Here is a 27514-nt window from a genome sequence, read left to right as displayed (position 1 = left end):
CTCTGGATTAGAGTTAGAGAGACGTTACAAGAGGAGTGTTTTACAACGTGAACAACGAGGAGGAAGAGGAGGAGGGAGAAAGAGGAGGAGGGAGAAGAGGAGGAGCGTCGCTCCCTCTAGCGGCGGAGCCCGCAGCCGGTGGAGCGCTCCTCCTCCTCCTCCTCCTCCTCCTCCTCCTCCTCCTCCTCCTCCTCCAAGTCAAAGTTGTCTCTCCGCTCAGGAAAGAAGCCGTGGTGCGTTCAGGGTCCTCGCTAGTCGCTTCACCCGGCAGCCATGCGGCGGAAGCAGAAGCGGCTGCTGCAGGTCTGCGGGCTGCTCGTCGCGGCTCTGCTCTTCCTGCCCAACGTGGGGCTGTGGTCCCTGTACCGGGACCGGGGGGCCGACAGCGGGCCGGCGGACGGTCCGGCCGCCGCGGTACAGGTACGGAGCTCGGTGTGGTGTTCCAGGTCCGGTGGCCCTGGTCTGGTGTTCCGGGTCCGGTGGCCCGGGTCTGGGGGGGTGGTTAGTCGCTGCGGGTTAGTCGCTGCGGGTTAGCATTTAAAAAGCTGCGTCGACATTCCCGCACTGTGGTCACACAATGGAGCCCAGAACAGGGCGAGGAGCGAGGAGACGAGAGCAAAGGAGACGAGAGCAAAGGAGACGAGAGCAAAGGAGACGAGAGCAAAGGAGACGAGACGGGGTGCCACGTAGCGAAGCCGGAGCAAAGTTACAACACCGACTCCAGGAAGTTGTCTCTAGAGCGGTGCTGCGTTCATGGAGCAGGCGGTGCTGCGTTCAAGGACCAGACGGTGCTGCGTTCATGGAGCAGGCGGTGCTGCGTTCAAGGACCAGACGGTGCTGCGTTCATGGAGCAGGCGGTGCTGCGTTCAAGGACCAGGCGGTGCTGCGTTCATGTAGCAGGCGGTGCTGCGTTCAAGGACCAGACGGTGCTGCGTTCATGGAGCAGGTGGTGCTGCGTTCAAAGGTCGTCGGGATTCCTCTGTAAAGGTGGCTGGTTATGTATTGACGTGTTTATTGTTCCTGGTGTGGTGCCAACAGAAAGGAGATGGTTCCTGTCTCCTGTCTCCTGTCTCCTGTCTCCTTTGCTTTGCGTGAGGTGATGAAGTTGCACTTGTTTACATTCTCAGAGGAGAGACACCGGCAGAAAGGGGAGGAGATTACAGACGTTGATGGTTGTGATTACAGACGGTGAAGGTTGTGATTACAGACGCTGATGGTTGTGATTACAGACGGTGTTGGTTGTGATTACAGACACTGATGGTTGTGATTACAGACGTTGAAGGTTGTGATTACAGACGTTGAAGGTTGTGATTACAGACACTGATGGTTGTGATTACAGACACTGATGGTTGTGATTACAGACGTTGATGGTTGTGATTACAGACGCTGACGATTGTGTTTACAGACGCTGATGATTGTGATTACAGACGTTGATGGTTGTGTTTACAGACGTTGATGGTTGTGATTACAGACGTTGATGGTTGTGTTTACAGACGCTGATGATTGTGATTACAGACGTTGATGGTTGTGATTAGAGATGGTGATGGTTGTGTTTACAGACGTTGATGGTTGAGATTACAGACGTTGATGATTGTGATTACAGACGCTGATGATTGTGATTACAGACGTTGATGGTTGCGATTACAGACGTTGAAGGTTGCGTTTACAGACATTGATGGTTGTGTTTACAGACGCTGATGATTGCGATTACAGACGTTGATGGTTGTGTTTACAGACACTGATGATTGTGATTACAGACGTTGATGGTTGCGATTACAGACGTTGATGGTTGTGTTTACAGATGCTGATGATTGTGATTACAGACGTTGATGGTTGTGTTTACAGACGCTGATGGTTGTGTTTACAGACGGTGATGGTTGTGATTACAGACGTTGATGGTTGTGTTTACAGACGGTGAGTGGTGGGAGCCAATCAGCGGTGAGCTGCTCCTTGCAGCGTGTAGAGACAGCTTTGAGCCACGGTGAGGTCATGTTTACATCATATTAACGTTGTGCTACAACAAGTAGAACCGATCTAGTGGTTAGTTCTTCATGGTGGATGAAGGACATGATAACTGTTAAACCAGAGATAAGCCACGTCCCCTTTCTGGTACGAATGACGGGAATAATCCACCAATAGTCGGGCGAGTAAGGCGTTGTGAAGACTGGAGACATGGAACACGCCGTTCAGCAGAGCCGACTGGGCGCCATGGACACGCCCTCTTTGATCTAGAGGTTCAGTTTGTTGGTCAATCAGCTGAGATGACGTCTGTTTGAAAGGAACGTTGTCTGAGACTCACACAGGCTCATGTAGACCGGACACACACACACACACACACACACACACACACACACAGTGCTTTTAGAGCCAGTAGAAGGTCGGTCTGGTTTTATTAATGAGCAGAGCTCAAAGTACACAAGGACATCTATGTAGAACATCGGAGGGCGAAGATGAAAGTAATACATATATATTTGTATATGTATACATATAGATATACAAATAAGAGCCTCTTTCCCTGTGTTCTCTGTGGCCCAGCCGCTCCAGGGTGTAGACGCAGCCTCAGGCCTATGAGAGGCCGTGAGGTCAGTGACTCGTGGGAGAGCGAGCGACAACGACTCGTCTGTTCTCAGGCCCACTTCCTCCCAGGTTCCTCTCACAAGGCCCCGGCCCCCCGCTGCAGACTGAGCGCGTGCGGGAGCTGCTCAGTATGCCTGTGGGGGTCGGCGGCCCCAGATCAGCGGAGGAGCCAGAGAAGGACAGGTGCAGCCCGGCCTGTGATCACAGCCACGTGGCCTGGAGCCTCCCCTCTGCTCCCATGAGTCCACTCTCCACGGCCGAGCTGCGGCCGCACTGACCTGGGGTCAGGTCGGACCGGCGTCATGTCCAGGATGGGATGCTGCTAGACGTTTATGCCGGGCCGTCGGTTTTAGAGGCGCACCAACGTACCCCTGATCAGCTGGTCCCGAGAGCCCTCGTGTCTCTGGATGGAGGTCCTGACAGAGTGATGATGTCATCAGGTCAGAGGAACACGTGAGGACCAGAGGAAGAGGAAGCGGCCCCCCATCAACCCCAGCGGCCCCCAGCGGCTCTCTGGCTGGACGTAATCTGCTGTTGGGCAGATTAAACCCACAGCAACATGAAAATGAGGTCAGGCAGCCAGATCAGAGAGGCTGTTCTTAAGATGTAATCCCTCCATCCAGGTCCCCCCCCCCATGTTCTATCCAGATGTCGACAGGACGTGTCGTAACGACTCGGCAGCGCCAACTACACTTTCTTTTGCCCGAGTTCTTTGTTCCGAGTTCATGGCTGTGCGCCCATGAGCGTGGTGTGATGATGGATCTACAGAGTGATGATGTAATCCTCAGTGTGGTGGTGGATCTACAGAGTGATGATGTAATCCTCAGTGGTGGTGGATCTACAGAGTGATGATGTAATCCTCAGTGTGGTGGTGGATCTACAGAGTGATGATGTAATCCTCAGTGTGGTGGTGGATCTACAGAGTGATGATGTAATCCTCAGTGTGGTGGTGGATCTATAGAGTGATAATGTAATCCTCAGTGTGATGATGGATCTACAGAGTGATGATGTAATCCTCAGTGGTGGTGGATCTACAGAGTGATGATGTAATCCTCAGTGTGGTGGTGGATCTACAGAGTGATGATGTATTCCTCAGTGTGGTGGTGGATCTACAGAGTGATGATGTAATCCTCAGTGTGATGATGGATCTACAGAGTGATGATGTAATCCTCAGTGTGATGATGGATCTACAGAGTGATGATGTAATCCTCAGTGGTGGTGGATCTACAGAGTGATGATTTAATCCTCAGTGTGGTGGTGGATCTACAGAGTGATGATGTATTCCTCAGTGTGGTGGTGGATCTACAGAGTGATGATGTAATCCTCAGTGTGATGATGGATCTACAGAGTGATGATGTAATCCTCAGTGTGATGATGGATCTACAGAGTGATGATGTAATCCTCAGTGGTGGTGGATCTACAGAGTGATGATGTAATCCTCAGTGTGGTGGTGGATCTATAGAGTGATGATGTAATCCTCAGTGTGGTGGTGGATCTACAGAGTGATGATGTAATCCTCAGTGGTGGTGGATCTACAGAGTGATGATGTAATCCTCAGTGGTGGTGGATCTACAGAGTGATGATTTAATCCTCAGTGTGGTGGTGGATCTACAGAGTGATGATGTAATCCTCAGTGTGGTGGTGGATCTACAGAGTGATGATGTAATCCTCAGTGGTGGTGGATCTACAGAGTGATGATTTAATCCTCAGTGTGGTGGTGGATCTACAGAGTGATGATGTAATCCTCAGTGTGGTGGTGGATCTACAGAGTGATGATGTAATCCTCAGTGGTGGTGGATCTATAGAGTGATGATGTAATCCTCAGTGTGGTGGTGGATCTACAGAGTGATGATGTAATCCTCAGTGGTGGTGGATCTATAGAGTGATGATGTAATCCTCAGTGTGATGATGGATCTACAGAGTGATGATGTAATCCTCAGTGTGATGATGGATCTACAGAGTGATGATGTAATCCTCAGTGTGATGATGGATCTACAGAGTGATGATGTAATCCTCAGTGTGGTGGTGGATCTACAGAGTGATGATGTAATCCTCAGTGTGGTGGTGGATCTCCAGAGTGATGATGTAATCCTCAGTGTGGTGGTGGATCTACAGAGTGATGATGTAATCTTCAGTGTGGTGGTGGATCTACAGAGTGATGATGTAATCCTCAGTGTGGTGGTGGATCTCCAGAGTGATGATGTAATCCTCAGTGTGGTGGTGGATCTACAGAGTGATGCTGTAATCCTCAGTGTGGTGGTGGATCTACAGAGTGATGATGTAATCCTCAGTGTGGTGGTGGATCTACAGAGTGATGATGTAATCCTCAGTGTGGTGGTGGATCTACAGAGTGATGATGTAATCCTCAGTGTGGTGGTGGATCTATAGAGTGATAATGTAATCCTCAGTGTGATGATGGATCTACAGAGTGATGATGTAATCCTCAGTGGTGGTGGATCTACAGAGTGATGATGTAATCCTCAGTGTGGTGGTGGATCTACAGAGTGATGATGTAATCCTCAGTGTGATGATGGATCTACAGAGTGATGATGTAATCCTCAGTGTGATGATGGATCTACAGAGTGATGATGTAATCCTCAGTGGTGGTGGATCTACAGAGTGATGATGTAATCCTCAGTGTGGTGGTGGATCTACAGAGTGATGATGTAATCCTCAGTGTGGTGGTGGATCTACAGAGTGATGATGTAATCCTCAGTGTGGTGGTGGATCTACAGAGTGATGATGTAATCCTCAGTGTGGTGGTGGATCTACAGAGTGATGATGTAATCCTCAGTGTGGTGGTGGATCTACAGAGTGATGATGTAATCCTCAGTGTGGTGGTGGATCTATAGAGTGATGATGTAATCCTCAGTGTGGTGGTGGATCTACAGAGTGATGATGTAATCCTCAGTGTGGTGGTGGATCTACAGAGTGATGATGTAATCCTCAGTGTTACCGGGATCAGCTCCATCGCCGTGGGCAACAAAGACGCGATCTTGAGCTGAGCTCTCGTCTTTGTGCTCCTCTCTCGTGATGTTTGTCGTAGAGCGTCTGCTCCGCGGCGCCGTCTGCTCGATGATTCTCCCGGGCGGCGCGGCGAGGAGAGTAATCTCTCGTGGGGATTTAGCTTCACTGGGCGGAGCGATGGCTGTTTCCTCAGTGCTGAGGGATTGTAATCCAGGCCTTAATCTGAGGCCACGCTGACTCGAGAGTTGCGTAATTTGTGAGGTTCCGTTAGCTTGTGGCTCTCGGCGCTAACGAGCAGCCGGTAGCCGGTGGCCGGCGGGGCGTCGCAGCACGGTGGGGTGAGCGTTCTCTTCAATTCTCTCCATTCGTTTCTAGAGCAGAATATTCTTTTCAAAACAAGTCCCATAACCGACGTGATGCTGGTGAATGGATCCGTGTATCTCTGTTTGCTCTGACTCATCGCTCCATCTGCCGCCCTGAGCACACACCGCCCTGGTCGCTGTGGCCGTTGCATTGTGGGTCATTAGTGCAGGTGAAGTCCCCCCCCCCGTCCTGGAGAACCCCCTCCAGCTCTGCTTCCACTGAACTGAACATGTGCACACATTAGCCGTGAAGTGTTCCTCTCCTCGTGCCGTTCCTCAAGGTCGCGTTGAGCGGCGAGAGAAAAGCCCGGAGGAGCGTCGTCACGGAGACGTGGTCGGAAACGCAATCGGGAGGAAATGAGGCGACTCGCCTCTTCTTCAGGATAAATGTGCACAGATGGACTGTTGTGCTTGTCAGGTCGTTGTACGACACGCTGAGGGCATCCGTGACGGAGAGAGGGAAGAGAGGCCGGGCACAGAGGAGGGAGGAGGAAGAAGGGAGGGAGAAGGGAGGGAGAAGGGAGGGGGAAGGAGGAAGGGAGGAAGAAGGGAGGAGGAGGAAGAAGGAGGAAGGGAGGAGGGAGGAGGAAGGGAGGAGGGAGGAGGGAGGAGGAAGGGAGCAATCCATGTTAATGTGTGAGGCAGGAGATGGAAGAGCAGGCGTCTGTTTGGCTGCGAGAGGAAACCTGTTCAAGAAGAAGCTCCAGAGGTCAGAGTCATGTTGAGAGGTCAAACTCAGGCTGGGACACACATTCAAGCCAACGCAGTCAGCACACTGTGTGTGTGTGTGTGTGTTGTGTGTCTATGTTGGGGCTGTCCTATTTCCTGGAGTCGGGGACTTTTCCGTTGCATGATTGTGGAAATGAAAGACGACTTGTAACGATATTATTTAGACCATTAACTCATGTTTCCAATGTTTCCTGACGTAATGCATCAAGAGAGAAGTACAGTCATTTATAAAGACTATAACCCGGAGGAGTCGCCCCCTGGTGGCCAGGAGAGAGAATGCAAGAGGTGGCTGCCTGATTGAAATGCACATGTTGTTTCTTCCTTTAAGTGGCGCTGCTTTAAGCCTTTAATGCCTTGCTCCTAGTGTCATCAGGAATGAATGGCCTTCCTTATTGTCCGATAAATCCTGATAATGGACACCAACTCTCCGCCTCGTCTTCGTCACGTCACAAAGAGTCCTCCGACGCAGCCGCTGTCGTTTGTTGTTCAGCCTCTGATTCATAACATCTCAGACCGCGCTGCCGGTTGTGTTCAAGTGGTCCACTCATTGCCTCAATCAGGCGGAGCAGGTGTGCTGTGATCCTGTGACTCCTGAGTCACTGGAGGTCACTGGAGGCCACTGAAAGTCACTGGGGGCCACTGGAAGTCACTGGGGGCCACTGAAGGTCACTGGAGGCCACTGGAAGTCACTGGGGGCCACTGAAGGTCACTGGGGGCCACTGAAGGTCACTGGAGGCCACTGGGGGCCACTGAAGGTCACTGGAGGCCACTGGAAGTCACTGGAAGCCACTGGAAGTCACTGGGGCCACTGAAGGTCACTGGAGGCCACTGGGGGCCACTGAAGGTCACTGGGGGCCACTGAAGGTCACTGAAGGCCACTGGAAGTCACCGGGGGCCACTGGAGGCCACTGGAAGTCACTGGGGGCCACTGGAAGTCACTGGAGGCAGAGCTGAGGAGAGGAGGAGCTGAGGAGAGGAAGAGCTGAGGAGCTGAGGAGAGGAGGACCTGTTGCGTGTTCTTCAAGGTGTTCTCTGAGTTTGAGGAGCGGCCTTCAGAAGCTTCTGGACTCTTCAGTTTCTTCTGGATTTTTAGATTTCTGTGGTTTAATTAGGGTCCGAGCGACAGACGAAGTCTGTCCGAGAGGACCCTATTAAAATTGTTAGGGGTATTATTATTCTTCTTCTGGATTTTTATTTTTGAACATTGGGGGCATATTGGGGGTATGTATCATATCCCAAAACTCACCAAATTTGGCAAGCTTGTCAGGCTTGGTGAAAATAGACGGATGACACCGACCTCGAAATTCGGCTTTCAAAAATTGCTCTCTAGCGACACCTGGAAGTTTGACCGGCGACGCCCCTCACCCAGTATGTTCAAATGATTAGCTTTATTTTTTCCCAAGTCCACTTGGACCTGCTCTACAAAAAAGCCTCTCAGGACCCTAAGCTCCGCCTACTTAAATTTTCGGCCATATCTTATTTTGTGAAAAACACATCAGAGGTGTTTGCTCCGACATGCGGGGTCCAATTCATACCAAACCTATTGGCGATCATGATTATGGAAGCTATATCATGGAAGATCTATCATCTTTTTTCAAATATATCATTGTGGTAAGGATCTATGGCCCAACGAACATTTTAGGGGCGTGTCCTGTTTTGTAATGCTCATAACTTCAACACTATTGGGGAAAAAACAGACTTTCAGGATATATGCAGAATGGAGCCTGAAACATTCACAGCAAATTTCGTGCAATTTGAACCGTAGGGGGCGCTACAATAATTCACCAAAGTTGGCCGTTTTGGGCGTTTTTTGCTTGATTTGGCCATTTCCAACTTTTACACTGAGAAGGATTTCTACCACAAAACGCCAACAGAATCGGCTCAAAATAAGTTTTATAGAATCTCAAGACTTGAACAATGAACACTGTGAAAAAAAACGGACTTTTCGTCGGTAGGAAATTGACGTTTTTTTACTGCCAATAATTGTGTACTTTCTGTGATTTCTTTATGTTAAAAACTATTGCTTAAACTCATCCAATACTTCCCCAAAAAATCATGTGTGATGCCAGTCAAGGCCTGAACACATTCACACGAAGAAACAAGCACATTTCTTCCAGGAACACCTATTGATCACCTATTGAAAAGTAAAATAACCATAATTTATTCACTTTCACGATAATCTTACCCCCTACAGCTGATGCAATTACATCTAATCAGTGGTACAGAGCAATAGGTGCTTGCCTAGTGACACAGAGACCTGTTTTTGATTCCAGGCTAAGGCAAAAATAATGTTATCTGGGTTTTTTCTACACTTCACTTAGAGACATATGATGCATGGATATGTTCACAGACTCAAAGCGCCACCTAGTGGCTCAACTGGACTTCCTTCAGTCCGCCCCACATTTTTCTGCCCAAAATAATGTGAGCTCCTACGGCTGCCTGTAATCCAGCTGGCTCATAGTTCACCATGATAAGTGTTGGTCTGGACACCCGGAGATGTGTGTTCGATTCCAAGACAAGACAGCTTTTTTTCATCACTTTTTTTTTTTACATTGAATTTACATGACGTGGTCTATACTTCACGTAGGGACACGTGACGCATGAATATGTTCACGTAGTTAAAGCGCCACCTAGTGGCTGAACTGGACTTTGTCGAATCCGCCCCAAACTTGTCGCTCTCGTTACAAGTCGCGGCCCGAGTCGAGTCCGACCGGCGTGTCCGGGTCCTCGTCCCGCCGGCTCCCCCGACCGGCGCGGGTGAGCGAGGACCCGTTCGACGCTGCTTGCAGCTTTAATATTTCATCATTTCCCAAAATATTATTTTTTAAATCTCAGGGTCCACTTCCTCCTCTGTGAGGTGGTCTCAGGGTCCCGGAGCTTATTGTTGGGATCAGGTTGGATCCAGTAGGTCAGGGTCAGTAGGTCAGGGTCAGTAGGTTAGGGTTAGTAGGTCAGGGTCAGTAGGTTAGGGTTAGTAGGTCAGGGTCAGTAGGTCAGGGTCAGTAGGTCAGGGTTAGTAGGTTAGGGTTAGTAGGTCAGGGTCAGTAAGTTAGGGTTAGTAGGTCAGGGTCAGTAGGTTAGGGTTAGTAGGTCAGGGTCAGTAGGTTAGGGTCAGTAGGTCAGGGTCAGTAGGTCAGGGATAGTAGGTTAGGGTTAGTAGGTCAGGGTCAGTAGGTCAGGGTTAACCCTTCTGGCAGCCTTGTTGACCCCCTGCTTGACCCTGTGGCCCTTGTTAACCCTCTGTGTTCCACAGGCGGTGAGCCGGCTGGGGGAGGCCGCTCAGCCGGGACGCCACGGCGCCCGGAGGAAGGACTGGCATGACCACGAGGCCATCGGGAGAGACCGCGCCCGATCCGGTAGGTCCAACCCCCTCGTAGCCCCGCCCCCTCGTAGCCCCGCCTCCTCCTCACCTCTAATGGGTCACACATGGAGGAGCTCTGCGTGGCACGTCCACCATGACACCCCGAGCTCCTCAGTCTGGCCTCCTCTTCCTGGGTCGCTGCTCTACATCTCTACATCTCTACCAGGGTTTTTCCTGGGTCAAAATGGGTCTTCGGTGCTCCCCAAAAAAAAATGTTGGCACGGTCTGTGTCTCTATCTATTCGCGCACCTCACAGTTGCATATTGATCAGACAAGAAGACACGCTTATCAACTCGATTACTATTGATCAAAACAGAACGAGGGTTCGGCTGTAGCCTACTTGAAACATACTATTGAAAACTAGAGACGCACCGATCAGGTTTTTGGGTGCCGATCACTGAAATCAGTATCTGCCGATCCGATAACACCGATCACGGTGTCGATTGAAGCATTCTATTTATTGTGTAGCATTATTGCCTAGGACTATGAGGAAATACATATATAAAGCAACTCAAACATGAAAGAAACTAGAATGGGCACTCGGTAGAGCGCATACCTTCGCATATCACAAGATTGGGCATTGAATTATGAACATGTTGGCATTAGTTGCATGCCAATTGGACAAAAATGTATCGTGCTATGGTAAAAAAAGAGTTTGACCTTGACCTTGACCTTTGACCCGATTGATCCCAAAATCTAATCAAATGGTCCCCGGATAATAACCAATCATCCCACCAAATTTCATGCGATTCGGTTCAATACTTTTTGAGTTCTGCGAAAGATTTTGACCTGTTCATGACCTTTGACCCGATCGATCCCAAAATCTAATCAACTGGTCCCCGGATAATAAACAATCATCCCACCAAATTTCATGCGATTCGGTTCAATACTTTTTGAGATTTGCGAATAACACGCATACAAATAAATAAATAAATAAATAAATACACGGCGATCAAAACATAACCTTCCGGCATTTTCAATGCGAAGGTAATTACCGATTTCTTTAAACATTTAGGACTTTTACTTTGAAAAATGTCCTAATTGATACAATACAATTGATTGATTGCCAGTGTAGGGGATTTCAGATATGTATGGAACACATCTGCATTATTCATTTCCTGCAACTTTTGGGGAAATCCATTTACAGGACTTTTTTTTAAAGTCTGACCTATATTTTTATAAACTCTTCCTTGGTACAGTAAAAATGTTTTAATGTTAGCATAATTTAAGCTAAATCTCAAACGATCTATAAAGATACAAAATCAGTTCATTGTTTACTTGTGTATGATTTGTCGACATCTTATTTAGAAAAACTGATGTTGTTTCACGTGGTTCTTTCCGCTAAATTTGCAAAACCGGATGTTGTCACTTAAATCCTTCCGCTAACTTGATCAAACCCTCTTTGCTCCTGATAGAATGTGTTTAGCGTGAGCATCTCTAGGGGCAGACATGTGAGAGTCGGCTGAGTCGACCCAGAGATTCAACTCTGGGGACGGGGACGCCGCTCGGTGGTGAGGATCCCCTCTGACCTCTGACCTCTCACTCTGCGGCCCTCGCCGGGCGCATCGTCTCCGGTGCGCGGCGATTGAAACGTCTCTGATAGTTCTCGTAGATGTGACGTCATCTGATCGGCCGTTTTGAGAACGCCGATAAAAACCGAGAATGGGCATATTGGCCGATATGGATCGGCGCCGATCAGATCGGTGCATCCCTATTGAGAACATATTCGCTGACGTGCACGTGATGAACACAGTTTTGTTTTTTTCCATCGCAGACTTTTTTTTGCCTTAGGCACTCGGGATTTGTCATAGGCGTTCGGGAAAACGGCTTAGGCGCGCGCCCACATTTTCTCTATGCAGGAAAAACCCTGTCTACAGGTCTACATCTCTACATCTCTACAGCTCTGCTGCTCTACATCTCTACACCTCTACAGCTCTGCTGCTCTACAGTGGCGTGTAGATCTCAGCTCGATGCAGTTTGATGACCCTCTGGACGCTCTCGTCTCTCAGGTCATTCCCAACGATGACCTGGAGCACGAGGTCACAGGATGACTGTTTGAGTCTGCTGATCCTCCTGCTCCTCCTGCTCCTCCTCCTCCTGCTGATCCTCCTGCTCCTCCTCCTGCTTCTGCTCCTCCTCCTGCTCCTCCTCCTCCTGCTGCTCCTCCTCCTGCTGCTCCTGCTCCTGCTCCTCCTGCTGCTCCTGCTCCTCCTGCTGCTGCTCCTCCTGCTCCTCCTCCTCCTGCTGCTCCTCCTGCTCCTCCTCCTCCTGCTGCTCCTCCTGCTGCTGCTCCTGCTGCTGCTCCTCCTCCTCCTGCTCCTCCTCCTCCTCCTGCTCCTCCTCCTCCTGCTCCTGCTCATGTGTCACTATCTCTGTGTTGCGTTCAGGTAACGGGGAGTCACTACCTCTGTGTTGCGTTCAGGTAACGGGGAGTCACTACCTCTGTGTTGCGTTCAGGTAACGGGGAGTCACTACCTCTGTGTTGCGTTCAGGTAACGGGGAGTCACTACCTCTGTGTTGCGTTCAGGTAACGGGGAGTCACTACCTCTGTGTTGCGTTCAGGTAACGGGGAGTCACTACCTCTGTGTTGCGTTCAGGTAACGGGGAGTCACTACCTCTGTGTTGCGTTCAGGTAACGGGGAGCAGGGGAAGCCGTTCCCGCTGACTGAGGCCGACCGGGTGGACCAGGCCTACCGGGAGAACGGCTTCAACATCTACGTCAGCGACCGGATCTCCCTGAACCGCTCCGTCCCCGACATCCGCCACGCCAAGTGAGTGGGAGGGGGTGTGTTTAGAGCCACACACACACACACACGGCGTGCCCCCTGTGTCATCTCTGCCTGTTCCTCGTGTTCACGATGCTCTTTGTAATGCGGGAAAGAGGAAAACCGAGAGGCCCAAAGCCCCGAGGCGGTCCTGATCCGAGGCGGTCCACTCGGTCCACTCATGAAGCGGAACACGAGTTTGACCAATCGTCAAGAAGCTGCTGGCCGAGTCTTGACACTTTAAACCGTGTGTGTGTGTGTGTGCAGCTGTAAGCTGAAGCTGTACTCTGACTCGCTGCCCAACACCAGCGTCATCATCCCGTTCCACAACGAGGGCTGGTCGTCGCTGCTGAGGACCGTGCACAGCGTGGTGAACCGCTCGCCACCACAGCTGCTCCACGAGGTGCTGCTGGTGGACGACTTCAGTGACAAGGGTACACACACACACACACACATGTCGGAGCGCGCCGCCGCCACGTGATGCTGTTGGACAGAGGGGCGCTTTGGTCATTGTCTCAGTCATTGTCTCTCAGTCATTGTGTCTCAGTCATTGTCTCTCTGTCATTGTCTCTCTGTCATTGTCTCAGTCATTGTCTCTCTGTCATTGTCTCTCTGTCATTGTCTCTCTGTCATTGTCTCAGTCATTGTCTCAGTCATTGTCTCTCTGTCATTGTCTCTGTCATTGTCTCTGTCATTGTCTCTCAGTCATTGTCTCAGTCATTGTCTCTCTGTCATTGTCTCTGTCATTGTCTCTGTCATTGTCTCTCAGTCATTGTCTCTTTGTCATTGTCTCTCTGTCATTGTCTCTGTCATTGTCTCTCTGTCATTGTCTCTGTCATTGTCTCTCAGTCATTGTCTCTGTCATTGTCTCTCAGTCATTGTCTCTGTCATTGTCTCTCAGTCATTGTCTCTGTCATTGTCTCTCAGTCATTGTCTCTTTGTCATTGTCTCTCTGTCATTGTCTCTGTCATTGTCTCTGTCATTGTCTCTCTGTCATTGTCTCAGTCATTGTCTCAGTCATTGTCTCTCTGTCATTGTCTCTGTCATTGTCTCTGTCATTGTCTCTGTCATTGTCTCTGTCATTGTCTCTCAGTCATTGTCTCTCTGTCATTGTCTCTCTGTCATTGTCTCTCTGTCATTGTCTCTCAGTCATTGTCTCTGTCATTGTCTCTCAGTCATTGTCTCTCTGTCATTGTCTCTCTGTCATTGTCTCTGTCATTGTCTCTGTCATTGTCTCTGTCATTGTCTCTCTGTCATTGTCTCAGTCATTGTCTCTGTCATTGTCTCTCTGTCATTGTCTCTCAGTCATTGTCTCTTTGTCATTGTCTCTCTGTCATTGTCTCTGTCATTGTCTCTCAGTCATTGTCTCTCAGTCATTGTCTCTGTCATTGTCTCTCAGTCATTGTCTCTCTGTCATTGTCTCTGTCATTGTCTCTGTCATTGTCTCTGTCATTGTCTCAGTCATTGTCTCTGTCATTGTCTCTCTGTCATTGTCTCTCTGTCATTGTCTCTCTGTCATTGTCTCTGTCATTGTCTCTCTGTCATTGTCTCTCAGTCATTGTCTCTGTCATTGTCTCTATGTCATTGTCTCTATGTCATTGTCTCTCTGTCATTGTCTCTCAGTCATTGTCTCTTTGTCATTGTCTCTCTGTCATTGTCTCAGTCACTGTCTCTCTGTCATTGTCTCTCAGTCATTGTCTCTGTCATTGTCTCTCTGTCATTGTCTCTCAGTCATTGTCTCTTTGTCATTGTCTCTGTCATTGTCTCTCTGTCATTGTCTCTGTCATTGTCTCTGTCATTGTCTCTGTCATTGTCTCTATGTCATTGTCTCTGTCATTGTCTCTGTCATTGTCTCTCAGTCATTGTCTCTCAGTCATTGTCTCTCTGTCATTGTCTCTCTGTCATTGTCTCTGTCATTTTCTCTGTCATTGTCTCTCTGTCATTGTCTCTCTGTCATTGTCTCTGTCATTGTCTCTGTCATTGTCTCTCAGTCATTGTCTCTCTGTCATTGTCTCTCAGTCATTGTCTCTCAGTCATTGTCTCTCTGTCATTGTCTCTCTGTCATTGTCTCTGTCATTGTCTCTGTCATTGTCTCTCTGTCATTGTCTCTCTGTCATTGTCTCTGTCATTGTCTCTGTCATTGTCTCTCAGTCATTGTCTCTCAGTCATTGTCTCTCTGTCATTGTCTCTCTGTCATTGTCTCTGTCATTGTCTCTCTGTCATTGTCTCTCTGTCATTGTCTCTGTCATTGTCTATGTCATTGTCTCTGTCATTGTCTCTGTCATTGTCTCTCTGTCATTGTCTCTGTCATTGTCTCTCTGTCATTGTCTCTCTGTCATTGTCTCTCTGTCATTGTCTCTCTGTCATTGTCTCTCTGTCATTGTCTCTGTCATTGTCTCTGTCATTGTCTCTCTGTCATTGTCTCTGTCATTGTCTCTCTGTCATTGTCTCTGTCATTGTCTCTCTGTCATTGTCTCTCTGTCATTGTCTCAGTCATTGTCTCAGTCATTGTCTCAGTCATTGTCTCTCAGTCATTGTCTCTCTGTCATTGTCTCTGTCATTGTCTCTGTCATTGTCTCTGTCATTGTCTCTCTGTCATTGTCTCTGTCATTGTCTCAGTCATTGTCTCAGTCATTGTCTCAGTCATTGTCTCTGTCATTGTCTCTGTCATTGTCTCTCTGTCATTGTCTCTCTGTCATTGTCTCTGTCATTGTCTCTCTGTCATTGTCTCTCTGTCATTGTCTCTCTGTCATTGTCTCTCAGTCATTGTCTCTCAGTCATTGTCTCTGTCATTGTCTCTGTCATTGTCTCTGTCATTGTCTCTGTCATTGTCTCTGTCATTGTCTCTGTCATTGTCTCTGTCATTGTCTCTGTCATTGTCTCTGTCATTGTCTCTCTGTCATTGTCTCTCTGTCATTGTCTCTGTCATTGTCTCTATGTCATTGTCTCTCAGTCATTGTCTCTCTGTCATTGTCTCTGTCATTGTCTCTCTGTCATTGTCTCAGTCATTGTCTCTATGTCATTGTCTCTCTGTCATTGTCTCTATGTCATTGTCTCTCTGTCATTGTCTCTCTGTCATTGTCTCTCTGTCATTGTCTCTGTCATTGTCTCTCAGTCATTGTCTCTCTGTCATTGTCTCTCTGTCATTGTCTCTCTGTCATTGTCTCAGTCATTGTCTCAGTCATTGTCTCAGTCATTGTCTCTCAGTCATTGTCTCTCTGTCATTGTCTCTCTGTCATTGTCTCTGTCATTGTCTCTGTCATTGTCTCTGTCATTGTCTCTCTGTCATTGTCTCTCAGTCATTGTCTCTCAGTCATTGTCTCTCAGTCATTGTCTCTGTCATTGTCTCTGTCATTGTCTCTGTCATTGTCTCTGTCATTGTCTCTGTCATTGTCTCTCTGTCATTGTCTCTCTGTCATTGTCTCTCAGTCATTGTCTCTCAGTCATTGTCTTTCTGTCATTGTCTCTATGTCATTGTCTCTCAGTCATTGTCTCTCAGTCATTGTCTCTCTGTCATTGTCTCTCAGTCATTGTCTCTCAGTCATTGTCTCTCTGTCATTGTCTCTCAGTCATTGTCTCTCAGTCATTGTCTCTGTCATTGTCTCTCAGTCATTGTCTCTTTGTCATTGTCTCTGTCATTGTCTCTCTGTCATTGTCTCTGTCATTGTCTCTGTCATTGTCTCTGTCATTGTCTCTATGTCATTGTCTCTCTGTCATTGTCTCTGTCATTGTCTCTCAGTCATTGTCTCTCAGTCATTGTCTCTCTGTCATTGTCTCTCTGTCATTGTCTCTCTGTCATTGTCTCTCTGTCATTGTCTCTGTCATTGTCTCAGTCATTGTCTCTGTCATTGTCTCTCTGTCATTGTCTCTCTGTCATTGTCTCTGTCATTGTCTCTCTGTCATTGTCTCTATGTCATTGTCTCTCTGTCATTGTCTCTCTGTCATTGTCTCTCTGTCATTGTCTCTATGTCATTGTCTCTCTGTCATTGTCTCTCTGTCATTGTCTCTGTCATTGTCTCTGTCATTGTCTCTGTCATTGTCTCTCTGTCATTGTCTCTGTCATTGTCTCTCTGTCATTGTCTCAGTCATTGTCTCTCTGTCATTGTCTCTCTGTCATTGTCTCTGTCATTGTCTCTGTCATTGTCTCTGTCATTGTCTCTCTGTCATTGTCTCTGTCATTGTCTCTCTGTCATTGTCTCTCTGTCATTGTCTCTGTCATTGTCTCTGTCATTGTCTCTCTGTCATTGTCTCTCTGTCATTGTCTCTCTGTCATTGTCTCAGTCATTGTCTCTGTAATTGTCTCTCTGTAATTGTCTCAGTCATTGTCTCTCTGTCATTGTCTCAGTCATTGTCTCAGTCATTGTCTCAGTCATTGTCTCAGTCATTGTCTCAGTCATTGTCTCAGTCATTGTCTCTCTGTCATTGTCTCTCTGTCATTGTCTGTCATTGTCTCTCTGTCATTGTCTCTCAGTCATTGTCTCTGTCATTGTCTGTCATTGTCTCTCTGTCATTGTCTCTGTCATTGTCTGTCATTGTCTCTCTGTCATTGTCTCTCAGTCATTGTCTCTCAGTCATTGTCTCTGTCATTGTCTCTCAGTCATTGTCTCTCAGTCATTGTCTCTGTCATTGTCTGTCATTGTCTCTCTGTCATTGTCTCTCAGTCATTGTCTCTGTCATTGTCTCTATGTCATTGTCTCTCAGTCATTGTCTCAGTCATTGTCTCTGTCATTGTCTCTCAGTCATTGTCTCTGTCATTGTCTCTCTGTCATTGTCTCTCTGTCATTGTCTCTCAGTCATTGTCTCTCAGTCATTGTCTCTGTCATTGTCTCCATCATTGTCTCCGTCATTGTCTCCATCATTGTCTCTCTGTCATTGTCTCTGTCATTGTCTCTGTCATTGTCTCTGTCATTGTCTCTTTGTCATTGTCTCTCTGTCATTGTCTCAGTCATTGTCTCTCTGTCATTGTCTCAGTCATTGTCTCTCTGTCATTGTCTCTCTGTCATTGTCTCTCTGTCATTGTCTCTGTCATTGTCTCTCTGTCATTGTCTCTGTCATTGTCTCTCTGTCATTGTCTCTCTGTCATTGTCTCCATCATTGTCTCTCAGTCATTGTCTCTCTGTCATTGTCTCTTTGTCATTGTCTCTCTGTCATTGTCTCAGTCATTGTCTCTCTGTCATTGTCTCTGTCATTGTCTCTCTGTCATTGTCTCTCTGTCATTGTCTCTATGTCATTGTCTCTCAGTCATTGTCTCTCAGTCATTGTCTCTCAGTCATTGTCTCTCAGTCATTGTCTCTCTGTCATTGTCTCTATGTCATTGTCTCTCAGTCATTGTCTCTCAGTCATTGTCTCTCAGTCATTGTCTCTCAGTCATTGTCTCTCAGTCATTGTCTCTGTCATTGTCTCTCTGTCATTGTCTCTGTCATTGTCTCTGTCATTGTCTCTGTCATTGTCTCTATGTCATTGTCTCTCTGTCATTGTCTCTCAGTCATTGTCTCTCTGTCATTGTCTCTCTGTCATTGTCTCTCAGTCATTGTCTCTCTGTCATTGTCTCTCTGTCATTGTCTCTCTGTCATTGTCTCTGTCATTGTCTCTGTCATTGTCTCTCTGTCATTGTCTCTCAGTCATTGTCTCTGTCATTGTCTCTGTCATTGTCTCTATGTCATTGTCTCTCTGTCATTGTCTATGTCATTGTCTCTGTCATTGTCTCTCTGTCATTGTCTCTGTCATTGTCTATGTCATTGTCTCTCTGTCATTGTCTCTGTCATTGTCTCTCTGTCATTGTCTCTGTCATTGTCTCTGTCATTGTCTCTGTCATTGTCTCTGTCATTGTCTCTGTCATTGTCTCTCTGTCATTGTCTCTCTGTCATTGTCTCTGTCATTGTCTCTGTCATTGTCTCTGTCATTGTCTCAGTCATTGTCTCTGTCATTGTCTCTGTCATTGTCTCTGTCATTGTCTCTCAGTCATTGTCTCTCTGTCATTGTCTCTGTCATTGTCTCTCTGTCATTGTCTCTGTCATTGTCTCTGTCATTGTCTCTCTGTCATTGTCTCTGTCATTGTCTCTGTCATTGTCTCTCTGTCATTGTCTCTGTCATTGTCTCTCTGTCATTGTCTCTCTGTCATTGTCTCTCTGTCATTGTCTCTCTGTCATTGTCTCTGTCATTGTCTCTCTGTCATTGTCTCTCTGTCATTGTCTCTGTCATTGTCTCTCTGTCATTGTCTCTGTCATTGTCTCTGTCATTGTCTCTCTGTCATTGTCTCTCTGTCATTGTCTCTGTCATTGTCTCTCTGTCATTGTCTCTCAGTCATTGTCTCTCTGTCATTGTCTCTCTGTCATTGTCTCTGTCATTGTCTCTGTCATTGTCTCTGTCATTGTCTCTGTCATTGTCTCTGTCATTGTCTCTCTGTCATTGTCTCTCTGTCATTGTCTCTGTCATTGTCTCTGTCATTGTCTCTGTCATTGTCTCTGTCATTGTCTCTGTCATTGTCTCTCTGTCATTGTCTCTGTCATTGTCTCTCAGTCATTGTCTCTGTCATTGTCTCTGTCATTGTCTCTCTGTCATTGTCTCAGTCATTGTCTCTGTCATTGTCTATGTCATTGTCTCTGTCATTGTCTCAGTCATTGTCTCAGTCATTGTCTCTGTAATTGTCTCTGTAATTGTCTCAGTCATTGTCTCTCTGTCATTGTCTCAGTCATTGTCTCTGTCATTGTCTCAGTCATTGTCTCAGTCATTGTCTCTCTGTCATTGTCTCTCTGTCATTGTCTGTCATTGTCTCTCATTGTCTCTCAGTCATTGTCTCTGTCATTGTCTCTGTCATTGTCTCTGTCATTGTCTCTGTCATTGTCTGTCATTGTCTCTCAGTCATTGTCTCTGTCATTGTCTCTCAGTCATTGTCTCTCTGTCATTGTCTCTGTCATTGTCTCTGTCATTGTCTCTGTCATTGTCTCTGTCATTGTCTCTGTCATTGTCTCTCTGTCATTGTCTCTCAGTCATTGTCTCTGTCATTGTCTCTGTCATTGTCTCTTTGTCATTGTCTCAGTCATTGTCTCTGTCATTGTCTCTGTCATTGTCTCTGTCATTGTCTCTCTGTCATTGTCTCTCTGTCATTGTCTCTGTCATTGTCTCTGTCATTGTCTCTGTCATTGTCTCTGTCATTGTCTCAGTCATTGTCTCTGTCATTGTCTCTGTCATTGTCTCTTTGTCATTGTCTCTCTGTCATTGTCTCTGTCATTGTCTCTCTGTCATTGTCTCTCTGTCATTGTCTCTCTGTCATTGTCTCTGTCATTGTCTCTCTGTCATTGTCTCTCTGTCATTGTCTCTCTGTCATTGTCTCTGTCATTGTCTCTGTCATTGTCTCTGTCATTGTCTCTCTGTCATTGTCTCTCTGTCATTGTCTCTGTCATTGTCTCTCTGTCATTGTCTCTGTCATTGTCTCTGTCATTGTCTCTGTCATTGTCTCTCTGTCATTGTCTCTGTCATTGTCTCTCTGTCATTGTCTCTGTCATTGTCTCTGTCATTGTCTCTGTCATTGTCTCAGTCATTGTCTCTCAGTCATTGTCTCTCAGTCATTGTCTCTGTCATTGTCTCAGTCATTGTCTCAGTCATTGTCTCTGTCATTGTCTCTCTGTCATTGTCTCAGTCATTGTCTCAGTCATTGTCTCTGTCATTGTCTCAGTCATTGTCTCAGTCATTGTCTCTGTCATTGTCTCTCTGTCATTGTCTCAGTCATTGTCTCTCAGTCATTGTCTCTCTGTCATTGTCTCAGTCATTGTCTCTCTGTCATTGTCTCAGTCATTGTCTCTGTCATTGTCTCAGTCATTGTCTCTCTGTCATTGTCTCAGTCATTGTCTCTCTGTCATTGTCTCAGTCATTGTCTCTGTCATTGTCTCTCTGTCATTGTCTCTCTGTCATTGTCTCTCTGTCATTGTCTCTGTCATTGTCTCTGTCATTGTCTCTCTGTCATTGTCTCAGTCATTGTCCCTCAGTCATTGTCTCAGTCATTGTCTCTCTGTCATTGTCTCTGTCATTGTCTCTGTCATTGTCTCTCTGTCATTGTCTCTGTCATTGTCTCTCTGTCATTGTCTCTCTGTCATTGTCTCAGTCATTGTCTCTCTGTCATTGTCTGTCATTGTCTCAGTCATTGTCTCTCTGTAATTGTCTCAGTCATTGTCTCTCAGTCATTGTCTCAGTCATTGTCTCTGTCATTGTCTCTCAGTCATTGTCTCTGTCATTGTCTCTGTCATTGTCTGTCATTGTCTCTCTGTCATTGTCTCTGTCATTGTCTCTGTCATTGTCTCTCAGTCATTGTCTCAGTCATTGTCTCTGTCATTGTCTCTGTCATTGTCTCTGTCATTGTCTCTCTGTCATTGTCTCAGTCATTGTCTCAGTCATTGTCTCTCATTGTCTCTCTGTCATTGTCTCTCTATCATTGTCTCTGTCATTGTCTCTCTATTGTCTCTCAGTCATTGTCTCTCTATCATTGTCTCTGTCATTGTCTCTGTCATTGTCTCTATCATTGTCTCTCTGTCATTGTCTCTCTGTCATTGTCTCTATCATTGTCTCTGTCATTGTCTCTCTGTCATTGTCTCTGTCATTGTCTATGTCATTGTCTCTGTCATTGTCTCTCTGTCATTGTCTGTCATTGTCTCTCTGTCATTGTCTCTCAGTCATTGTCTCTGTCATTGTCTGTCATTGTCTCTGTCATTGTCTGTCATTGTCTCTCTGTCATTGTCTCTCAGTCATTGTCTCTCAGTCATTGTCTCTGTCATTGTCTCTGTCATTGTCTCTGTCATTGTCTGTCATTGTCTCTGTCATTGTCTCTCTGTCATTGTCTCAGTCATTGTCTCTGTCATTGTCTCTCTGTCATTGTCTCTCTGTCATTGTCTCTGTCATTGTCTCTCTGTCATTGTCTCTGTCATTGTCTCTTGTCTCTCAGTCATTGTCTCTCTGTCATTGTCTCAGTCATTGTCTCTGTCATTGTCTCAGTCATTGTCTCAGTCATTGTCCCTCAGTCATTGTCTCAGTCATTGTCTCTGTCATTGTCTCAGTCATTGTCTCAGTCATTGTCTCAGTCATTGTCCCTCAGTCATTGTCTCAGTCATTGTCTCAGTCATTGTCCCTCAGTCATTGTCTCAGTCATTGTCTCAGTCATTGTCTGTCATTGTCTCTCAGTCATTGTCTGTCATTGTCTCTGTCATTGTCTCTGTCATTGTCTCTGTCATTGTCTCTGTCATTGTCTCTGTCATTGTCTCTGTCATTGTCTCTGTCATTGTCTCTCATTGTCTTCTGTCATTGTCTCTCTGTCATTGTCTCTCTGTCATTGTCTCTGTCATTGTCTCTGTCATTGTCTCTGTCATTGTCTCTGTCATTGTCTCTGTCATTGTCTCTGTCATTGTCTCTGTCATTGTCTGTCATTGTCTCTCTGTCATTGTCTGTCATTGTCTCTGTCATTGTCTCTGTCATTGTCTCTGTCATTGTCTTGTCATTGTCTGTCATTGTCTTCTGTCATTGTCTCAGTCATTGTCTCTGTCATTGTCTCTGTCATTGTCTCTGTCATTGTCTCTCTGTCATTGTCTCTGTCATTGTCTCTGTCATTGTCTCTGTCATTGTCTCTGTCATTGTCTCTCTGTCATTGTCTCTGTCATTGTCTCTCTGTCATTGTCTCAGTCATTGTCTCTGTCATTGTCTCTCTGTCATTGTCTCTGTCATTGTCTCAGTCATTGTCTCTCTGTCATTGTCTCTCTGTCATTGTCTCTCTGTCATTGTCTCTCTGTCATTGTCTCTGTCATTGTCTCTCTGTCATTGTCTCTGTCATTGTCTCTCTGTCATTGTCTCTCTGTCATTGTCTCTGTCATTGTCTCTCTGTCATTGTCTCTGTCATTGTCTCAGTCATTGTCTCTGTCATTGTCTCTGTCATTGTCTCTCTGTCATTGTCTCTGTCATTGTCTCTCTGTCATTGTCTCTGTCATTGTCTCTGTCATTGTCTCTGTCATTGTCTCTCAGTCATTGTCTCTCAGTCATTGTCTCTGTCATTGTCTCTGTCATTGTCTCTCTGTCATTGTCTCTCTGTCATTGTCTCAGTCATTGTCTCAGTCATTGTCTCTGTAATTGTCTCAGTCATTGTCTCTCTGTCATTGTCTCAGTCATTGTCTCAGTCATTGTCTCAGTCATTGTCTCAGTCATTGTCTCAGTCATTGTCCCTCAGTCATTGTCTCAGTCATTGTCTCTCTGTCATTGTCTCTCTGTCATTGTCTGTCATTGTCTCTCTGTCATTGTCTCTCAGTCATTGTCTCTGTCATTGTCTGTCATTGTCTCTCTGTCATTGTCTCTGTCATTGTCTCTCAGTCATTGTCTCTGTCATTGTCTCTCAGTCATTGTCTCTGTCATTGTCTGTCATTGTCTCTCTGTCATTGTCTCTCAGTCATTGTCTCTGTCATTGTCTCTATGTCATTGTCTCTCAGTCATTGTCTCAGTCATTGTCTCTCTGTCATTGTCTCAGTCATTGTCTCTGTCATTGTCTCTCAGTCATTGTCTCTGTCATTGTCTCTCTGTCATTGTCTCTCTGTCATTGTCTCTCTGTCATTGTCTCTCTGTCATTGTCTCTCAGTCATTGTCTCCGTCATTGTCTCCGTCATTGTCTCCATCATTGTCTCTCAGTCATTGTCTCTCTGTCATTGTCTCTTTGTCATTGTCTCTCTGTCATTGTCTCAGTCATTGTCTCTCTGTCATTGTCTCAGTCATTGTCTCTCTGTCATTGTCTCTCTGTCATTGTCTCTCTGTCATTGTCTCTGTCATTGTCTCTCTGTCATTGTCTCTGTCATTGTCTCTCTGTCATTGTCTCTCATTGTCTCTCTGTCATTGTCTCCATCATTGTCTCTCAGTCATTGTCTCTCTGTCATTGTCTCTTTGTCATTGTCTCAGTCATTGTCTCTCTGTCATTGTCTCTGTCATTGTCTCTCTGTCATTGTCTCTCTGTCATTGTCTCTCTGTCATTGTCTCTCTGTAATTGTCTCAGTCATTGTCTCTCAGTCATTGTCTCTCTGTCATTGTCTCTGTCATTGTCTCTCAGTCATTGTCTCAGTCATTGTCTCTCTGTAATTGTCTCAGTCATTGTCTCTCAGTCATTGTCTCAGTCATTGTCTCAGTCATTGTCTCAGTCATTGTCTCTGTCATTGTCTCTCTGTCATTGTCTCTCTGTCATTGTCTCTCAGTCATTGTCTCTCTGTCATTGTCTCAGTCATTGTCTCTCTGTCATTGTCTCAGTCATTGTCTCAGTCATTGTCTCTGTAATTGTCTCAGTCATTGTCTCTCTGTCATTGTCTCAGTCATTGTCTCTCTGTCATTGTCTCAGTCATTGTCTCTGTCATTGTCTCTCTGTCATTGTCTCTCTGTCATTGTCTCTCTGTCATTGTCTCTCTGTCATTGTCTCTCAGTCATTGTCTCAGTCATTGTCTCAGTCATTGTCTCTCTGTCATTGTCTCTGTCATTGTCTCTGTCATTGTCTCTCTGTCATTCTCTCTCAGTCATTGTCTCTCAGTCATTGTCTCTCTGTCATTGTCTGTCATTGTCTCTCTGTCATTGTCTCTCAGTCATTGTCTCTGTCATTGTCTCTGTCATTGTCTCAGTCATTGTCTCAGTCATTGTCTCAGTCATTGTCTCAGTCATTGTCTCAGTCATTGTCTCTGTCATTGTCTCTGTCATTGTCTCTGTCATTGTCTCTCAGTCATTGTCTCTCAGTCATTGTCTCTGTCATTGTCTCTCAGTCATTGTCTCAGTCATTGTCTCTGTCATTGTCTCTCTGTCATTGTCTCAGTCATTGTCTCTCTGTCATTGTCTCAGTCATTGTCTCTCTGTCATTGTCTCAGTCATTGTCTCTCTGTCATTGTCTCTCTGTCATTGTCTCTGTCATTGTCTCTGTCATTGTCTCTCAGTCATTGTCTCTCAGTCATTGTCTCTGTCATTGTCTCTGTCATTGTCTCAGTCATTGTCTCTCTGTCATTGTCTCAGTCATTGTCTCTCTGTCATTGTCTCAGTCATTGTCTCTCTGTCATTGTCTCTGTCATTGTCTCTCTGTCATTGTCTCTCTGTCATTGTCTCAGTCATTGTCTCTCTGTCATTGTCTGTCATTGTCTCAGTCATTGTCTCAGTCATTGTCTCTCTGTCATTGTCTCTCTGTCATTGTCTGTCATTGTCTCTCATTGTCTCAGTCATTGTCTCTGTCATTGTCTGTCATTGTCTCTGTCATTGTCTGTCATTGTCTCTCTGTCATTGTCTCTCAGTCATTGTCTCTGTCATTGTCTCTCTGTCATTGTCTCAGTCATTGTCTCTGTCATTGTCTCTGTCATTGTCTCTGTCATTGTCTCAGTCATTGTCTCTGTCATTGTCTCAGTCATTGTCTCTGTCATTGTCTCTCTGTCATTGTCTCTGTCATTGTCTCTGTCATTGTCTCTCTGTCATTGTCTCTCTGTCATTGTCTCTCTGTCATTGTCCCTCAGTCATTGTCTCTCAGTCATTGTCTGTCATTGTCTGTCATTGTCTCTCTGTCATTGTCTCAGTCATTGTCTCAGTCATTGTCTCTGTCATTGTCTCAGTCATTGTCTCTGTCATTGTCTCTCTGTCATTGTCTCTCTGTCATTGTCTCAGTCATTGTCTCTCTGTCATTGTCTCAGTCATTGTCTCAGTCATTGTCTCTGTAATTGTCTCTGTAATTGTCTCAGTCATTGTCTCTCTGTCATTGTCTCAGTCATTGTCTCTGTCATTGTCTGTCATTGTCTCTGTCATTCTCTCTGTCATTGTCTCTCTGTCATTGTCTCTCTGTCATTGTCTCAGTCATTGTCCCTCAGTCATTGTCTCAGTCATTGTCTCTCTGTCATTGTCTCTGTCATTGTCTCTGTCATTGTCTCTCTGTCATTCTCTCTGTCATTGTCTCTCTGTCATTGTCTCTGTCATTCTCTCTGTCATTGTCTCTGTCATTGTCTCTGTCATTGTCTCTCAGTCATTACCTTCGCATTGAAAATGCCGGAAGGTTATGTTTTGATCGCCGTGTATTTATTTATTTATTTGTATGCGTGTTATTCGCAAAACTCAAAAAGTATTGAACCGAATTGCATGAAATTTGGTGGGATGATTGTTTATTATCCGGGGACCAGTTGATTAGATTTTGGGATCGATCGGGTCAAAGGTCAAGGTCAAAGGTAATGAGCAGGTCAAAATCTTTCGCAGAACTCAAAAAGTATTGAACCGAATCGCATGAAATTTGGTGGGATGATTGGTTATTATCCGGGGACCATTTGATTAGATTTTGGGATCAATCGGGTCAAAAGTCAAGGTCAAGGTCATGGAAAGGTCAACGTCTTTTTTTTTTACCATAGCAGGATACATTTTTGTCCAATTGGCATGCAACTAATGCCAAAATGTTCATAATTAAATGCCCAATCTTGTGATATGCGAAGGTATGCGCTCTAGCGAGTGCCCGTTCTAGTTGTCTCTGTCATTGTCTCTGTCATTGTCTCTCAGTCATTGTCTGTCATTGTCTCTCAGTCATTGTCTCTCAGTCATTGTCTCTCAGTCATTGTCTCTCTGTCATTGTCTCTCAGTCATTGTCTCTCTGTCATTGTCTCTCAGTCATTGTCTCTCAGTCATTGTCTCAGTCATTGTCTCTCAGTCATTGTCTCTCAGTCATTGTCTCTCAGTCATTGTCTCTCAGTCATTGTCTATCTGTCATTGTCTATCTGTCATTGTCTATCTGTCATTGTCTCTCTGTCATTGTCTCTCAGTCATTGTCTATCTGTCATTGTCTCTCTGTCATTGTCTCTCAGTCATTGTCTCTCAGTCATTGTCTCTGTCATTGTCTCTCTGTCATTGTCTCAGTCATTGTCTCAGTCATTGTCTCAGTCATTGTCTCTCAGTCATTGTCTCTCAGTCATTGTCTCTGTCATTGTCTCTGTCATTGTCTCTCTGTCATTGTCTCTCTGTCATTGTCTCTGTCATTGTCTCTCTATCATTGTCTCTGTCATTGTCTCAGTCATTGTCTCTGTCATTGTCTCTGTCATTGTCTCAGTCATTGTCTCTGTCATTGTCTCAGTCATTGTCTCTGTCATTGTCTCTCTGTCATTGTCTCTCTGTCATTGTCTCTGTCATTGTCTCTCAGTCATTGTCTCTGTCATTGTCTCTCTGTCATTGTCTCTCAGTCATTGTCTCTGTCATTGTCTCTGTCATTGTCTCTGTCATTGTCTCTGTCATTGTCTCTGTCATTGTCTCTGTCATTGTCTCTCTGTCATTGTCTCTGTCATTGTCTCTGTCATTGTCTCTCAGTCATTGTCTCTGTCATTGTCTGTCATTGTCTCTCTGTCATTGTCTCAGTCATTGTCTCTGTCATTGTCTCTGTCATTGTCTCTCTATCATTGTCTCTGTCATTGTCTCTGTCATTGTCTCTGTCATTGTCTCTGTCATTGTCTCTGTCATTGTCTCTGTCATTGTCTCTGTCATTGTCTCTCTGTCATTGTCTCTGTCATTGTCTCTCTGTCATTGTCTCTGTCATTGTCTCTCAGTCATTGTCTCTCAGTCATTGTCTATCATTGTCTCTCTGTCATTGTCTCAGTCATTGTCTCAGTCATTGTCTCTGTCATTGTCTCTCTATCATTGTCTCTGTCATTGTCTCAGTCATTGTCTCTGTCATTGTCTCTGTCATTGTCTCAGTCATTGTCTCTGTCATTGTCTCAGTCATTGTCTCTGTCATTGTCTCTCTGTCATTG

At 45.9% G+C, this 27514-nt stretch overlaps 1 protein-coding gene across 1 annotated transcript in view; it reads left to right on the top strand.

Moving 5' to 3' along the window:
- Positions 1-180: 180 nt before the first annotated feature.
- Positions 181-27514, top strand: part of LOC130209268 (polypeptide N-acetylgalactosaminyltransferase 10-like) — a 44393-nt gene continuing 17059 nt past the window's right edge. Inside the window, exons 1-4 of the mRNA XM_056438826.1 lie at positions 181-420; positions 9889-9991; positions 12629-12767; positions 13029-13195. Of these exons, the coding sequence (XP_056294801.1) occupies positions 274-420; positions 9889-9991; positions 12629-12767; positions 13029-13195 (556 nt within the window). The 5' untranslated portion in view covers positions 181-273. The remainder of the gene's footprint in view (positions 421-9888; positions 9992-12628; positions 12768-13028; positions 13196-27514) is intronic.

Source organism: Pseudoliparis swirei, chromosome 19 (genome assembly GCF_029220125.1).
Source record: "Pseudoliparis swirei isolate HS2019 ecotype Mariana Trench chromosome 19, NWPU_hadal_v1, whole genome shotgun sequence".
In the NCBI taxonomy this organism is placed as follows: domain Eukaryota; kingdom Metazoa; phylum Chordata; class Actinopteri; order Perciformes; family Liparidae; genus Pseudoliparis; species Pseudoliparis swirei.
The sequence above is the reverse complement of the archived record's forward strand: the minus strand, read 5'-3'. Positions and strand labels throughout refer to the sequence as shown.